This window comes from Myotis davidii, unplaced genomic scaffold, assembly GCF_000327345.1.
Source record: "Myotis davidii unplaced genomic scaffold, ASM32734v1 scaffold271, whole genome shotgun sequence".
In the NCBI taxonomy this organism is placed as follows: Eukaryota; Metazoa; Chordata; class Mammalia; order Chiroptera; family Vespertilionidae; genus Myotis; species Myotis davidii.
Genome location: NW_006284839.1, coordinates 79442 through 96817, shown reverse-complemented (window position 1 = coordinate 96817; position 17376 = coordinate 79442). Strand labels below are relative to the sequence as shown.

Here is a 17376-nt window from a genome sequence, read left to right as displayed (position 1 = left end):
CTGGCAGCAGCAAGCAGGGAACCTTGGCTTCCTCCATCACTGGAGCAAGGAAGCCTCCTGTTCGCTTCAGCTGCCTGGCTGCCAGCCGCCATCTTGGTTGGCAGTTAATTTGCATATCTTGCTGATTAGCCAATGGGAAGGGTAGCGAAGTTATGGTTAATTACCATGTTTCCCTATTATTAGATAGGATATATAGCATATGCAAGTGATTAACTGATTATCAAATTATTCATAACATTATCTTGAAACTCTAAAAGTACAAAGCAGTTTGTTATAAAAGTATACTGGCACTTACCATGTAATCCAGGAATTCTACTCTTAGGTATATATGCATAGAGAAATGATGGCAGATACCCACACAAGACTTGAAGTGAATATTTATAGTACCTTTATTCATAGTGTCCCCAAACTGGAAACAGTCTAAATGTTCATCCAAATGGATAAATGGAACACTGATCACCAATTAAAAGGAATATGTTCATAATACACAGAACAGCATGGGTGAATTTTTAAAATATGCTGAGCAAAAGAAGCCAGACAAAAAAGAATCTATGTGAAACTCTTTAAAAGGCAACCAACTAAGGTACAGTGATAGAAATCACAGATGTGATTGGGTAAGTATTGAGTGCAGAGGGTTATAGGAAACTTAATGAAGTGATGGGAATGTTCTGTATCTTGATTGGCATGTTAGTTGCAAAGGTATGTAAAATTGTCAAAACTCTTCAAACTGTACTCTTAAAATATGTTTGTTCCATTTTATCACATGTAAATTCTACCTCCAAAAAGTTTACTTTAAAAAACCCTGTAGTAAGTGGGTTTAATAAGACCTAGAAATATTGGCTGAAATTTGACATTCAAAAATAATGAATAAACACATACATATGACATATAAATATATATAACAAATATTGGCAACTCGGATTCTGGTTCTTTTCTAAAATGCAAAGTTCTTTTCAACCTATTACTTTCTTAATGTATGAAATGAGATGAAGTTAAAAATTCTTGGTATCTATAAAAAAAGAAATTAATACATTTAAAAGTTAGTCTTTTGAAAAGTGACTTAAAAAAATTTTCCCCCCAGAAATCTTCCTGCCAAATCTGTGGAAGAAGCTTTACGTCACCGACAAGAATATGATGAGATGGTGGCTGAGGCTAAAAAACGAGGTATAACTTTAACTCTAGTTGGTAAATTTAATTTACTGAATTTCAACAGGAAGGTAGATGGTGAAATTGATGAAGTCTGTCTTTATGATGATGGTGATTTCTTATTTTTATAACTACATTTGTTCTTAAAGAGAAATAAAATGTCATATTAAGATCATAGTTCTTCTGTAAGGACTTTTACAAAACTAATAGGAAGAGAAAGGCAGCAGACTATATTTGAGATCTTGTCATTACAGTCATGAACCCTGGACTACTACTAACTTATAAATGAAGATATTTATTCATGAAATTTACTTGTACAGTTTTTAGGCTTTTGATATATAATTTAATAATTTTAATGCTTTAAAATAACTTCCTGTATGACTGTGAGAATGTGATTTGAAATTAAAATATACTTTTGTGACTTCATGGAGTCTCTCTAGAGTCCCAGTTGTGTCATTTGGACAGTCACATAAATGTATACTCTCGTGTGCATAAATTCACACATTTATTCATTCTCTCTTCCAACCAAAAAGTATAGTGTAAGGATAATTTAACAATATTTACTAAGTACTGTTCAGGATATATTTTTAGAAAATATTACACAGCTATGTTTGTGTAAACACACATACATGCACACTTTTTGGCCTATGCTTTTTTTAAAATATATTTTTATTGATTTCAGAGAAGAAGGAAGAGGGAGAGGGAGATAGAAACATCAATGATGAGAGGGAATCATTGATCAGCTGCCTCCTGTATGCCCCCTACTGGGGATCGAGCCCGCAACCCAGCATGTACCCTTTACAGGAATCAAACCCAGGATCCTTCAATCCAAAAGCCAACGCTCTATCTACTGAGCCATACCAGCTAGGGCTTGACATAAGCTTTTTTAACAAGTGATATTTTTCCTTAACTTACGTGAATGGAATGTTATAATAGTATACAGTTCTTCTTTGTGGCACTATTTTGGAAATGAAGTTAATCTTTAATCTTATAGTAAATCTATAAAGCCAATATCTTTCTAAAGGGCCCAATTATTTAAACACAGGTTGAGTTTATTTTTCTATACATAATTCAAAATACAAGTTTTAATTGACTCTCAACACTGACTTTACTGTTCAATTAATATTTAAGATAGTTATTAATAAGTAGATAATCCTAAGAACATGTTATGATAGAATAACATTGAATTGGGAAATCAGAAGGTCACAGCTTTAATCCTGTTTGACACTACCTGGATGTGACACTCTAAATAGACCGAATGTTAGTTTCCTCATCTATAAAATGTGGGGGGCAGGTCAACTAGATGCACACTTTCAAGTCCCTCTGTCAATACTTTTTTTTTTTTATAACAGTGGAACCCACTCCAAAGAAATCTTATGTAGAATCTGAATATATAAAACAAGTTTTTAAAAGTGAAACTGCCTAATTGGCCTCTAGCTTACCCCTTAAAATAGTTTCTGCCGAGCCGGTGTGGCTCAGTGGTTGAGCATCGACCTAAGAACCAGTAGGTCACAGTTCCATTCCCAGTTAGGGCACAAGCCCAGGTTGCTGGCTCGATCCCCAGTAGGGGGTGTGCAGGAGGCAGCAGATGAATAATTCTCTCTCATCATTCATGTTTCTATCTCTTTCACCCTTTCCCTTGCTCTCTGAAATCAATAAAAAAATTTTTTTTTAAAAAAAGAGAGTTCCTGAGGTATATCTGAATCAATTTAAGAAACACTTTACTTTTTTTTTCCTGTTGATCCTCATCTAAGGATATTTTCCCATTGATTTTAGAGAGAGTGAAAGGGAGGGGGAGAGACAGAGAGAAACATCGATGTGAGAGAGACACATTAAATGTTTGCCTCCTGCACATGCCTTAAACTGGGCCGGGGATCGAGCGTGCAACCACGGTAGGTGCCCTTGACTGGAATCGAACCTGGGAGCCTTTCTCCGGCCAAGGCTCTATCCACTGAGCCAAATCGGCTAAGGCTCGAAAATACTTTAGCTAGCTGATCTCTGAAGTTTGCACTGGTTCTAAAATTATATGTAATTATATATGTATAGTTTACATATATTTTACTTCTCTATTTTTGATGCATCTCTTCTGGAATTGTGACTTCTGATTTTCAGAGGGGTGTTGTTTGCATGTATGTGTGTATTAGAGGGATTTAAAAAATTTAATTAGTAAAGTGAAGCATCATACTCAGTTTTTAATGTTACGTGGTTTTATGTGAGGAAGTACATAAACCCCTTGTATGAAAAAAAAGGTGTTGGTTAGTTGCTCACCGTAGTTTATTTTTTTATTTTCTTTTGAATATATTTTTATTGATTTCAGAGAGGAGGGAGAGGGAGACAGATATAGAGGCATCAATGATGAAAGAGAACCATTGATCGGCTGCCTCCTGCATGCTCCCTACTGAGAATCAAGCTTGCAACTCAGGCATGTGCCTTGACCTGGAATCGAACCATGACCTCCTGGTTCATAGGTTGACGCTCAACTACTGAGCCAAGCTGGCTGGGCCACAGTAGTTTATTTATTTTTTTAAAATATATTTTTATTGATTTTTTTACAGAGAGGAAGGGAGAGGGATAGAGAGTTAGAAACATCGATGAGAGAGAAACATCGATCAGCTGCCTCCTGCACACCCCCTACTGGGGATGTGCCTGCAACCAAGGTACATGCCCTTGACTGGAATCGAACCTGGGACCCCTCAGTCCACAGGCCGACGCTCTATCCACTGAGCCAAACCAGCTAGGGCTGGTTTATTTTTTACATAGTTAACTCATGCCAAATTTTAGTTTATTGCAGCGAACGTCACAGTGAACATCACAACATCAGCCCAGCATCACGTGTCTCACTCGTTCACTTTTTGATTTGACATTCAAGTAATTTGAGTTACGAGCTCCGTCATGAAACGAATTAAACTCGTAAGTCAAGGCCCCACTGTATGTGATACTGTAATCTATTTAAATGATTTTTTGGCCTTTGTTTCATTTTGTACAATAGGAGATGTTATTTTAAAATTATATTAATTAAATTCTTTTTATTTCTCTTTTTATCACCTTCCCTCACCCACCTTTTTCCTTTCTCTCTTCTCCTTTTTTTCTTCCTTCCTTTTATTAAAATATTCTTTTTGAGAATGCCTCTTTTGTAAGCTTAGGTAGAAGAAGGGGGTTTTGATCTAGCTCTTTTGTATTGAAATAATTTTTACTTGTTTAAAACAGAAATTAAAGAAGCACATAAAAGGAAAAAAATAATGAAAGAACGATTCAAACAAGAAGAAAATATTGCAAATGCAATGGTAATTTGGATCAATGAAATATTGCCCAATTGGGAAGTAATGTAAGTAAACAGACATTTCCTGAATTCCAGTCTTTCTCCAAAGATCTCATGTTTCCAATTCTCTATTTTTTTATTATTTCCACCATGTAGCTTATGCTTTGGCTAAATTATGTTGTTAATCAATGTCTGAAAATTTCATGCTTATTTCTGTGTCTTTGCTTTTATAAAACCGTCAGTTTCTGATACCTACTTTCTTTACTGACCACTCTCTGCCTGTCAGAATCTTACCTATCCTTTGAGCCCCATTTGAAATGCTAGTTGATTCATGAAACTTTTTTTTCCTTAGTTACCATATTTTCTTAATTCTAACATATCATTTATTGCAAGGTACACTATTGATGTCATAGCAGATTTTTGGAAAGAAAATACTAAAGCATGTACATTCGTTATAAGATGCATTTATTAACTATAAAGGTGATTTTTAATATGCTTCTCAAGAGAATGTGAGATATATGTATATCATAAAATATATGATGTTTTCCATCTGTAACATCCCATTATATTTCTAGACTAATGTACTTCTTGCTTTACTTTGTCTTTCATTTTTTTATAATATATTTGTGCATGCCTTATCTTCCCTCTAGACTAAAGGGTGGGAGATGTCTTCTACAATGTTTAATATTGGATATGCATGGGGAATTTGTTGAATATGCATGGGGAATTTGTTGAATATTGGACATGTGACATATTATATTAGGCTCTTTACATAAGTAATCACATTTGATTCTTACAACCTTTATTCCCACTTATCTTATAGGGAAGCTCCAGGTCAGACAGGTTAAGTGATTTGCCCAAGGTAATACAATTAATGAATAGTTAAATCAAATTTGAACTCAGGTCTATCTAACTCTAAAGCACACACTCTTTAAGGAGATTGTACTGCCTCTCAAAAGATGAGAGCCTTACCCGTAATAAATACTTGTAATTTGGTTACTGAATTGACAGCAAATTTTTATGTTCCTTTTATTCTGTTTTTCATAATTATACTTTCTGATTCTTTCATTTTATCAGTATAAATGGCAGCTATAGAAAGAGTTACCTTTAAATTACTGTTATCTCTCTTTAGGATACTATGTTTTAAAAAGTAACTTTCTCCTTTTTTCTTCCCCTTTAATTCTAGGCGTAGTACAAGAAGAGTTCGAGAATTGTGGTGGCAGGGATTGCCCCCTAGTGTTCGTGGGAAAGTTTGGAGTCTAGCTGTAGGAAATGAACTAAATATCACTCCTGGTTTGTATTCTATATTCAGTTACTCCCACACATACAAATAGCCATCTCCAGAGTTACAAAGCAGATTAGTAGAGTAGCAATTTAAAAGGGCATTACTAAGTGTAATGTGGTTTTAGGAGCATGCTTCATTCCCCATCACTCTAAAACCTGGTAAGACTTAATAAGTTTACTATATTTCATACTATCAAAAATAAGATATGTGGGTTTTCCTTTAATTTACAACCATAAATAATATTCTTGGTACCCAAAGATCTTAACTTCAGGTAACTACAAAAACTTCTGAGATTCTAGGTAGCACTGGAGATTATTTTTATATATATATATAAAATAGTCCAGTTGTGGAAAGGTTTCCCCTTTAAAAAAACATAAATATTGGGGGAAGGCTAGAAATTTATTTTTCATCTCTACTCAGATTAGTCCTTTTGGGTTTGAAAATGTTAAGAGAAAGACTCTTAAGGAATTGTTTCATTTTCTTAAGTTTCTTAAAACTTTGAAGAGTAGGAGTAAAATGTAGAAGAGTTTTGATGAAGTTAAAAAAATAATAAAATATGCATAATATCAAATGGGGGAAATGTAAAATAATAATAAAAGGTGCTACATCAGTCTGAGTGATAATGATAATGGTAGATAGGTAATGAACACACAGTACTATATACAGATGATGTATTATAGAACTGTACATCTGAAACCCATATATTTTTATTAATCAGTGTCATCCTAATACATTCAATTAAAAAAAAAAGAAACTTCAATTGAACAATGTTTGAAATAACATCACTTATTTTTATATATTTTGTGGCACAACAACAAGTGCTGTCACGGCCATTTCTGGGAAAAAAAATTTATCTTCCAGCAAGCATATTGGTTCAACTTTGAATTTCCAATGTCAAAACCACTATGGCCAATGAAGGTGTTCCCAGAGTGGGATTTAATTGCATAGCCTGCCCCCATCCTTATTTATGTATTGCTTACTCTTTGCAGCAATAAAAAGTAGTACATTCTTGGATTTATCTGGTAAAAAGAAAAAAGATTTAGGGAATCTAGTATAATATAAATAATATATTGTTACTATTACTTAAAATATCTGTTTACATATTTATTGAAAAAGATTCAAGTAAAGTATAAACTGTACGTTTCTTCCCCCTCTTCCACCTAGGTTCCAGCTTTCGATCCTACTTATAAGTACAAATAAGCAAATTGGGGGATATTCTTCCAGATCTTTTTCTTGCACATAAAAAAGTGTATTTCTACATATGATAAATTTTTAGGCTTCTCTCTATCTTCTTGTTATTTGTTTTCCACACAAAAAGGAGTTTATGTCCTGAGATTATTCATTAGCTTGCTTTTAAGCAATAATCTCTCCTGACTATCCTTTTATGTCAGTACATACATGTGTACCTTAAGCATACTACTGTAGCTGAACTGTATTCCACAGTGTGGCTGCACTATAATTAATTTAGCCATTTTCCTAGTGATAATCAAATCAATGACATATACGTTAAAAGAACATCAAGGTACTGTTGTTTACCTTTTAAATCAAAAGTTATTAAAAAGAATAAAAATTACCACATAAATTGTGGCTGAAAATGATTTAGAATTATTTGACAAAAGCCTTAAAAAGCATAACTTTTGACCTAATTATTCCAGTTCTAAGAATCTGCTCCAAGGAAATAATAATCAGGATTGGGTGCAAAAGCTTTTCTGTAAGAGAGTTCATTGCAAAAATCTGCATTATATGTAACTGGACAGAATTATAACAAAAATATTTAGTTCTAAAAGTGATGCCAACTTTGAATAGCATGATTATGTATGATTTTTAAAATTCATTTTCAGATATCCCATAATGAACACTTTTTTTAACTGGACTTTTATTTAAAAAATAGAATTTAAAGGAAGAATTAAGAGTTTTTAATTTAGCTTATAAAAAGTTAGATCCTATGTGACTTAACTCTTCTTTCCAATAAAACAAAGGTTTCTTTTGCCTTTTGTGCTTGGAACAGATTAAAAGGAAATGTTTTTATATTGTAGTTAGAATTTTCAGTTAGATCATTAAAATCCTAAATATTAGGGATTGTTGAACATACTGTAATTGTTTAAAGTCTTAGGAATTGGTTTTGGACACAGATGAGACTATGAAGCATTGGTAGCTATTTGAAATTTTGTTTGCAGTCTTGTTTTCTTGAGAACTTTTGCTTTAGAATGTTAGGTAACCTGATAACTTAAACATTGAAATATTGGTTAAGTTGGTTTTAACCTTTTGTGTTACTATAACTCAAAATGTTTTTTTAAGCTTGAAATAACTGGGCCATTTTTTTTCAAAGTAATTTTAGGTTTTCTCTAATAAAACAACTCAGGAATAGACTGGGTATTCATCTCTCTCTCATTAGTGGTGGAAAGGAAGCTAAATTTTGATCAGTAAATTTACTTTATATAACCTTCTCTACTTTCAATGGCTATAATAGTTTGACTCCTTACCTATTGTATTTGTTTTAATCATGAAATTCATAACAATTAGGGAATAGTAACAGAATAAGGGTTCTAATGTCAGTCAAATGTGGTTCAAATCTTGGTTCTACTATATCTTAGATTTGTGACCTTGGGCAAATTACTTAACATCCAGTAGTCTTAGTTTTCTTCATCTGTAAAATGGGGTTAGATTGTTAGCTATCTCAAAGAATTGTTCTAACATTTTTTTGTGATGATGAGTATAACATTATAGTGAAAGTGAAATTTGCCAAATATGTACAATATCATCATTGTCAGAAAATCAGAGTGAAATATAAACTGATCTCAAAGTATTTTCGGTTCCTAAGACACATCTCTGCTTCAGAACTTTACATTTGTAGATTCAAAATAAAATAAGTATAACATGCAGAGTCAAGCAAGGAATTGAACTGAGATGCAGGTCTTATAGATTAGAGCCCCAGTGCAGATTCGTGCACTGGTGGGGTCCCTCAGCCTGGCCTGTGCCCTCTCACAATCCAGGACCCCTTGAGGGATGCAAAGCTGCAGGCGGCCAAGGAGGAGCCCAAGCCTAGGCCAGGTGCCATGCTGCTCCCGCTCATCCCAACCCCACTGCACCTGCCACTGCTGTTCAGTAGCGCTGCTACAGAGGCGGGAGGCAGGAGAGGCTCTTGCTGCCACAGCTACCCTTTGGTCAGCTGAGCAGCGCTCCTACTGTTGGAGCGCACTGACCACCAGGGGGTAGCTCCTGCGTTGAGCGTCTGCCCCCTGGTGGTCAGTGCACGTCATAGTGACTTCTCCAACAGTTGACTGGTCACAGGGTTTTTATATAGAGAGATAAGCACTGTATATCTTCCCTTAAGAAATGTCCATTGATTTTTTGTTTTGTTTTAATATTTTTATTTTCTTTTAGAGAGAGAGGAAGGAAGAGGGAGAGAGGGAGAGAGAAACAGTGATGTGAGACAGAAACCTTGATCGGTTGTCTCCTGTACACACCCTGACCCGTGACCCTTTAGTGCAGTGGTTCTCAACCTTCCTAATGCCACGACCCTTTAATACAGTTCCTCATGTTGTGGTGACCCCCAACCATAAAATTGTTTTCATTGCTACTTCATAACTATAATTTTGCTACCGTTATGAATCGTAATGTAAATATCTGATATGCAGGATGTATTTTCATTGTTACAAATTGAACATAATTAAAGCATAGTGATGAATCACAAAAACAATATGTAATTATATATTCAATATGTGTTTTCCAATGGTCTTAGGCGACCCCTGTGAAAGGGTCGTTTGCCCCCCAAAGGGGTTGCGACCCACAGGTTGAGAACCACTACTTTAGTGCATGGGATGACCCTCCCTCCAACCAACTGAGCCATGCCGGCCAGGGCAAATATGACATGCAGAGTCAAGTAAGGAATTGAACTGAGATATACATCTTCTATTTATAGATAAGTAATGTAAATCTTCCCTTGAGAGATGTCCTTTGATGTTTTCAAATGCATTACCACAGTTTTACTTTTGGGTCAATTTTGTAGATTCCAGAGTGATGGATTTGTTTGGTGAGCCTTATTCCAAGACAGTTTTAAAAACTAAGTGCAGTAGTGAAACTGGACCTGGCTTGGAAGCAGTTTGAAATAAAATGTATGAACTTCAATTTGGTTCCTAATAATTTCCAAAAATTCTATATCTAAGTTTAAAACTTATATCTAGCTCTTACACCAAATGGAGTGGGGCACTCCATTTATTTTATTTTTTTAAAAATAATACATGTATTTTTTATTGTTGCTAGTATTACAGATGTCTCCCCCCATGGATTTCTTACACTCCTCCCTACCCTCTTCACCTTAGAGATGCCTCAGTTTGTTCCAGTTAGCCAGGCCACTGGTCCCATCTTGTCCCTCCCCAGGGACACTTGCTGTGCCACAACAGCTTTTTTTTGTGTGATATATTTTATTGATTTTTTACAGAGAGGAAGGGAAAGGGATAGAGAGTTAGAAACATCTATGAGAGAGAGACATCAAATCAGTTGCCTCCTGCACACCCCCTACTGGGCATGTGCCCACAACCAAGGTACATGCCCTTGACCGGAATCAACCTGGGACCATTCAGTCTGCAGGCCAACGCTCTATCCACTGAGCCAAACCAGTCAGGGCATAGAAATAATAGAAATTTTGAGTTTGATTTCTTTCCAAACCATTAGTAATAATGAAAAGTGAACAGAAAGAAGAGATCAGAATAATGAGTCTGTTTGAAATATATCTAGTAAGTTATTTTATAATCTGATTCTTGGCAATATAAGAATACATATTATGGTCTAGTCCAGTGATGGCGAACCTTTTGAGCTCGGCGTGTCAGCAGTTTGGAAATCCCTAACTTAACTCTGGTGCCGTGTCACATATAGAAACTTTTTGATATTTGCAAGCATAGTAAAACAAAGACTTATATTTTTGATATTTATTTTATATATTTAAATGCCATTTAACAAAGAAAAATCACCCAAAAAAATGAGTTTGCATGTCACCTCTGACACTCGTGTCATAGGTTCGCCATCACTGGTCTAGTCATACAATGTATTGTAGCTTGGTAATATCCCTAGAATCTGGAGAAAGAAAAGAGAGCACAAATGACATCAAAGAGAGAAAAGATGGTATGAGAGAAAAGAAAAAGAAAAAAAAGGAAGGTACACACACACATATACATACACACACACACACACACACACACACACACATATATATATATTGGAATATATATATATTTTTTTTTAAGTGATTGGGCTCTTAGAGTAAAAGATAGGAGTAGAGATTTTTGTATGTGACTCTGACTAAAGTTTATGTAGCTTAAGATAACTGTATCATAATGGAGAAACCAATTTCAAGAGAGAAGGAAGCAAGAACTAGCATTTATTGAGGGTCTATAAGGTGTCAGAAGCTTTACATAAATGGTCTTGTTTAATCATCAGTAACACATGAATAGGTATTATTTTTCTCCATTTTACAGATGAAGAAAGCCAAGTTCCAGAGTTATAAATCCCACAGGTAGTAAGTGGCAGAGCCGGAGTTTGAATCTAGGTCTGAATGATTCCAAAAATCATGTTTCTGCTATTGTACAATGGTTCCTTTAGCAGAAGTGTCTCTACCTGCCTCATACATACATTCTATATTGTAGCTATTTGGATGGCTGCTCTGGAATATTTTCATTTGCTGCCTTTCTGGTGCATAATAAATAGTTTTGGTAGAATTGAGTACCTACATTTGCTATTTTTTTATGCCAGCTACATAAGATATGCCTGACCTATAATGGGATCATGTTTTTCTATTTTTAAGAATAAAAATAAAAATATGTGAATATATTTTTCCTATTATTGATGAATTTTTGTTCTCCCTCACCCAGAACTTTATGAAATCTTCCTATCAAGAGCGAAAGAACGGTGCAAAAGCCTCAGTGAAACAAGTTCAGAGAATGATACAGAAGGTGTGATTATTACTCTTTTTCTTTTCAATGAAAGGGAAACTATTGAGGCCCCAGAGCCACGGGATTCAGGCAGAAGGCTACCCTGCGGGCCCGAGGAGGAGGTGGTGGAGGGGCCTTATTTAACCTTCTTGGGGCACAGGTTGTTGGTGTGGCTGTACTTCTTGCAGCAGTTGACAGCAGGGGGTGCAGGCAGGTGTAATACTTGTGACAGATCATTTTGTCGCAGTTATGCTTCTGGGCAAGCTGGCAGAGGGAGGGCTTGATGATACCATCCCACAGATGAAGCACCAAGTGCAGGGTGGCCTCTCTGAATACTGTAGTCTGAGAGGTGTGGCCATCCTCCAGCTGTTTACCCATAAGAATCAGACACTACTGTTCAGGTGGGGTGCCCTCCTTGTCTTGGATTTTAGCTTTGACATTCTTAGTGGTGTCACTGCGCTCAACCTCCAGGGTGATGATCTTGCCAATCAGGGTCTTCACAAAGATCTGCATCTCTTCATCTGCTGGGGAGGCTGCTCTGACCCTCGTTGAAGAGAAAGGGTGTGATTATTTTTTGTTAACAAAAATTTTTGGATGAAAGTCCAGTCACTGAGGACTATGTCATAATTATTTTTTTTAATATATTTTATTGATTTTTTACAGAGAGGAAGGGAGAGAGATAGAGAGTTGGAAACATCGATGAGAGAGAAACATCGATCAGCTGCCTCCTGCACATCTCCCACTGGGGATGTGCCCACAACCCAGGTACATGCCCTTGACCGGAATCAAACCTGGGACCGTTTAGTCCGCCGGCCGACGCTCTATCCACTGAGCCAAACCGGTTTTGGCGATAATTATTACCATGTGTCAGGAACTATAGAATTGCTTTACATATATTATCTACTCTAATGTTAATAACTCTTTAAGTAGGTGATATCCTGGATGATATAGGAGGAAACTCAAAGTAGTTAATTTATAAGCAGTGAAGCCATGATGTAAACCCAAGCAGTTGGACTCCAGAGCCCAGGATTTAATCATAGCCATTAAGGGTAATGGGGGTGAAGTATTTTTAGGCCAACGTGTTTTTTTTTAATCCCCACCCGAAGATATTTTTCCATTGTTTTTAGAGAGAGAAGAAGGGAGAGAGGAAGGGAGAAAGGGAAACATCAATGTGAGAGAGCTCTATTGATTGGATGCCTCCCACACGTGCCCCAACTGGGCCAGGGATCGAACCTACAACCCAGGTACATGCCCTTGACCAGGAATCGAACCCAAGACCCTTTGGTCACAGGACGACCCTCCAACCATTAAGCAACACCCACCACGACCCAACTTTTAACTTAAAGATAGATGATCTTTTATACCTCATTTGTGACCTCCTGTCTCCTCTCTCACTGACTTTCACTCACTTCCTAATACATATTTTTTATAATTCTTGTGCCTAATCTTTGTTTATTTAATTCACTCATATGCTCCTTTTATTCCTCCATTCTTATCAATTTTATTCCTGATCATTTTGGAAAAAAATCTTTTTCTGTTATCATAATTTATTAAATTTAGGTAAATTTGTTCAACCATCTCTTGTCCTTAAATTATGGAAAGCCATTTGTCTGTCAGTCACTCTTCTTTCTGTATTTGTTCTACTTAGTAAAAAGCAAACCCTCTTCTCTTGCCTGGATGTACAACTCTAAGAATGAACATGGCACCCTGACCGGTTTGGCTCAGTGGATAGAGCATCGGCCTGCGGACTCAAGGGTCCCAGGTTCTATTCCGGTCAAGGGCATGTACCTTGGTGCGGGCACATCCCCAGTAGGGGATGTACAGAAGGCAGCTGATCGATGTTTCTCTCTCATTGATGTTTCTCTCTATCCCTCTCCCTTTTTCTCTGTAAAAAAAATCAATAAAATACATTTTAAAAAATAAAAATAAAATAAAAATGAACATGGCTTAGGATAGAGAAATGGTGCGTATCGCATAGTGGTTTTCTGTGAGTATGTAAACATCCCTGTTAAATTCGACCACTGGTATCCACTCACCTAGGAAAGGCTTTTCTCTTTCTAGGATTTAAATTCTCTGGACCTCTCTGTGTACACAACTCTGTTATGCCTTTTTTAAAAATGATACTTGAAATGTTTTTATCTAGTTGTTATTGTGGAAGTGATAATCTACCTACCCTCTATAAAAAAAAAAAAACCCTACCTTTTTTTTTTAAAAAAAAAAAAAAGGAAGTAGAAATCCTTCACCATATAACTTTCTGATAAATGTATAGATATAGTCTTCACAGAAGAAGCTCTAAATTCCAGCAAAAGCTGTGTGGCATTTCTTTAAGTTTCTGGATTGTTCAGCTTTTAACCTTCCTTAAATAACATATATTCAGTGTAATCATTCTGTGTTTATAAGATTGAACTGGATATAGCCAAATAATAATTGTAACTTTATTTACAAATATAGGTGTATCTATTGCTGATCGGGAGGCCAGTCTGGAATTAATTAAGTTGGACATATCCCGTACATTTCCATCTCTCTACATCTTTCAGAAGGTGAGGGTTTCTAACCAGGTTTTTAACTACTTCTAAAAAATCCAAGGGAACATATTCTCCAAATTCATAGCTATTACTATTTAAAGGCAAAACTATAAAATTTGGGGAACTTTATATTAAAAAATGTGACACTAGTTGGAAAATTTTAATGGAAATTTTATTACTTTATCCCACTGACTAAATGCATTGCAGTGAGCATAGCACATCATAATTTTATGTAGTAGGTACTGGATTAATTATCATCAAGGTGGATTTCTTTATTTTACTTTTTATTCTGTAAAATATTTGAAATTTAACTGTTTTGCCTAGTAAATTGTGTAAATATAAAAGAATTTGTCCCCAAATTTAAATTTTTTAGAATTACTATTGAAATGGGGTTGGGGAGTGGGGGTTGTTTCTGCAGAGACTATTAAGAAGTTCCTTAAAAAAAAAAGTTTCTTACAGGGATATAAAGTACAGCATAGGGAATATAAGGAATAAAGTTGCTTATACTTTATGAGAAATCATTACATTTTATGTGTAGTTCATATTTGACTCAAATCTTTAATATATGGAATTTCTCTATCTTTAGATTAATAAAATGACATAAACATTTTTACTATTAAGATAAAAACTAATAGTAAACTTAATTTAGTGTAGCTTGATGGTATTTTTTTTTTTTTTTGCTGAAGTTGTATTATATAAAATGGAACATTCTGTTTTCCTTGTAATCTTATTGTACCAAATCCAGAAGTCTTTAAAATTGTACATAAACTTTATAGCTATGTCTCTCAAGAGAGTTTGACTTTTTGTTGTTTAGGATTACATATTTTTAAATTATTTAGAAAGCATCTTGGCAGAGTGCATTTAGACTATTTCTGACAATGATTAAATATACTAACTAAAATTAATCTTTTGGGAAATGCTAAAGTTTATTAACATGATATTTGACAAGTAACTTAGAGACAGTTATTTGTATAGTATGACATTTTATTTTTCTCTTCAAAGGGTGGCCCATATCATGATGTTTTACATAGTATCTTAGGGGCATATACATGTTACAGACCTGATGTTGGTTATGTAAGTATTTGTTTCCTTTTTTTTTAATATAAACATTTTATTATATTGTAATTGCTCCAAAATGTGTATATCTCTGTGTCTTTTTTCTTCGGGCCTATCAACTTATCTAGAGAGGAACCTTTCCTTCTCCTACCTGAGGTTTATGAGGCTGGCTGCCAGCTTTCTGGGAGAGCAGCTGGGGATCTCACCATGCAATTTGTAAACTTGCATTTATTGCCACTGCTGTTGGTCTGGTGCCTTCTCCCCTTCTCCCTAACCTTTCTTTCCGTGACTGTGCCTCCAGGTTGAGTGAAGCATAGGGGAGGGAATTTGCTCCTTTTACAGATTGTCAATCAGTTCTAGTTTTATTTTATTTTATTTTACTCACCTGAGGATATTTTTTCCATTGATATTTAGAGAGAGTGGAAGGGAGGGAGGGATAGAAGAGAGTGACAGACGGACATCAATTCAAGAGAGACACATTGATCGGTTGCCTCGCACATGCGCAACAGCCAGCCCGAGGATTGTACCTGAAACCCACGTACATACCCTTGATCAGGAATCAGATCCATGGCCTTTTAGTGCAGTGGTTCTCAACCTTCTGGCCCTTTAAATACAGTTCCTCATGTTGTGACCCAACCATAAAATTATTTTTGTTGCTACTTCATAACTGTAATGTTGCTACTGTTATGAATCGTAATATAAATATCTGATATGCAGGATGGTCTTAGGCGACCCCTGTGAAAGGGTCGTTCAACCACCAAAGGGGTCGCGACCCACAGGTGAGAACCGCTGCTTTAGTGTGACAGCTGACATTCTAACCATTGAGCAACACTGGCCAGAGCAGCACTTACCACCTTTTAATAAAATAAATGATTTACTTGTTGTTTATTATGTAGCTTTTCCTTCTAAACTGTAAGAATCTTTTATTCACTGAGCTATATCAAGTACCTAGAACAGGGGTGGGCAAACTTTTTGACTCAAGGGCCACAATGGGTTTTTAAACTGGACCGGAGGCCGGAACAAAAGCATGGATGGAGTGTTTGTGTGAACTAATATAAATTCAAAGTAAACATCATTACATAAAAGGGTACGGTCTTTTTTTTCAATAGTTTTATTCATTTCAAACGGGCCGGATCCGGCCTGCGGGCTGTAGTTTGCCCACGGCTGACCTGGAACAATATCTGTCATCCTATATAATATGCTAAGTGTTCAGTCGTCTGGTCGTCCATTCAACCAATCAAAGCATAATATGCTAATGATATGCTGCTAAGCCTGCTCAACTGCTCGCTATAGTGTGCACTGACCACCAGGTGGCACACAGTTGACCAGTCGACCAGTCACTATGACGTGCACTGACCACCAGGGGGTAGACACTCTGACCAGTAGGTTAGCTTGCTGCTAGGGTCCGGCCAATCAGGACTGAGCGAGACAGGCCGGACATGCCCTTGAGCCCTTCCACAGTCCCTCCACAGCTGGTCAACCTCCTGCGTCCCTCCCCGGCCACGATCGTGCACAGGTGGGGTCCCTCGGCCTGGCCTGTGCCCTCTCGCAATCTGGGACCCCTTGGGGGATGTTGGAGAGCCAGCTTTGGCCCGATCCCGCAGGCCAGGCTGAGGGACTCCACTGTAATCAAAGCATAATATGCTAATGATATGCTGCTAAGCCTGCTCAACTGCTCGCTATGATGTGCACTGACCACCAGGTGGCACACAGTTCAACTGGTAGGTTAGCTTGCTACTGGGGTCTGGCCAATTGGGTCTGAGCAAGATGGGCCAGACATGCTCTGGAGCCCTTCCATAGTCCATTCCCAGCTGGCCAACCACCCGTATACCTCACTGGCCCCAATCGTGCACTGTGGGGTCCCTTGGCCTGGCCTGAGCCTTCCTGTAGTCCAGGACCCCTCAGGGGATGTTGGAAAGCTGGTTTTGGCCTGATCCCACAGGCCAGGAATTCATGCCTCTCGCAATCTGGGACCCCTTGGGGGATGTCGGAGAGCCAGCTTTGGCCCGATCCCGCAGGCCAGGCTGAGGGACTCCACTGTGCATGAATTCATGCACTGGGCCTCTAGTCTTATGTAACAAAAGGCTGATATGCAAATTGTCCCCGTGACCTGGAGTTCCACTGGGAGTTCGACCAGGGGGCAGGGTCAGCTGGCCAACCGCCTACGGTCCCTCCCCC

The 17376-nt window shown here is 37.0% G+C and overlaps 1 protein-coding gene and 1 pseudogene across 2 annotated transcripts in view; one reads left to right on the top strand and one right to left on the bottom strand.

Moving 5' to 3' along the window:
* Window positions 1-17376, top strand: part of TBC1D12 (TBC1 domain family member 12) — a 53236-nt gene that overhangs the window by 27909 nt on the left and 7951 nt on the right. For both annotated transcript variants that reach the window (XM_006755080.2, XM_015557921.1), the window contains 6 exons: window positions 1082-1164; window positions 4354-4471; window positions 5592-5698; window positions 11558-11638; window positions 14069-14157; window positions 15145-15216. In XM_006755080.2, the coding sequence (XP_006755143.1) occupies window positions 1140-1164; window positions 4354-4471; window positions 5592-5698; window positions 11558-11638; window positions 14069-14157; window positions 15145-15216 (492 nt within the window). In that variant the 5' untranslated portion in view covers window positions 1082-1139. The remainder of the gene's footprint in view (window positions 1-1081; window positions 1165-4353; window positions 4472-5591; window positions 5699-11557; window positions 11639-14068; window positions 14158-15144; window positions 15217-17376) is intronic.
* On the bottom strand, window positions 11646-12135 carry LOC102753916 (annotated as a pseudogene).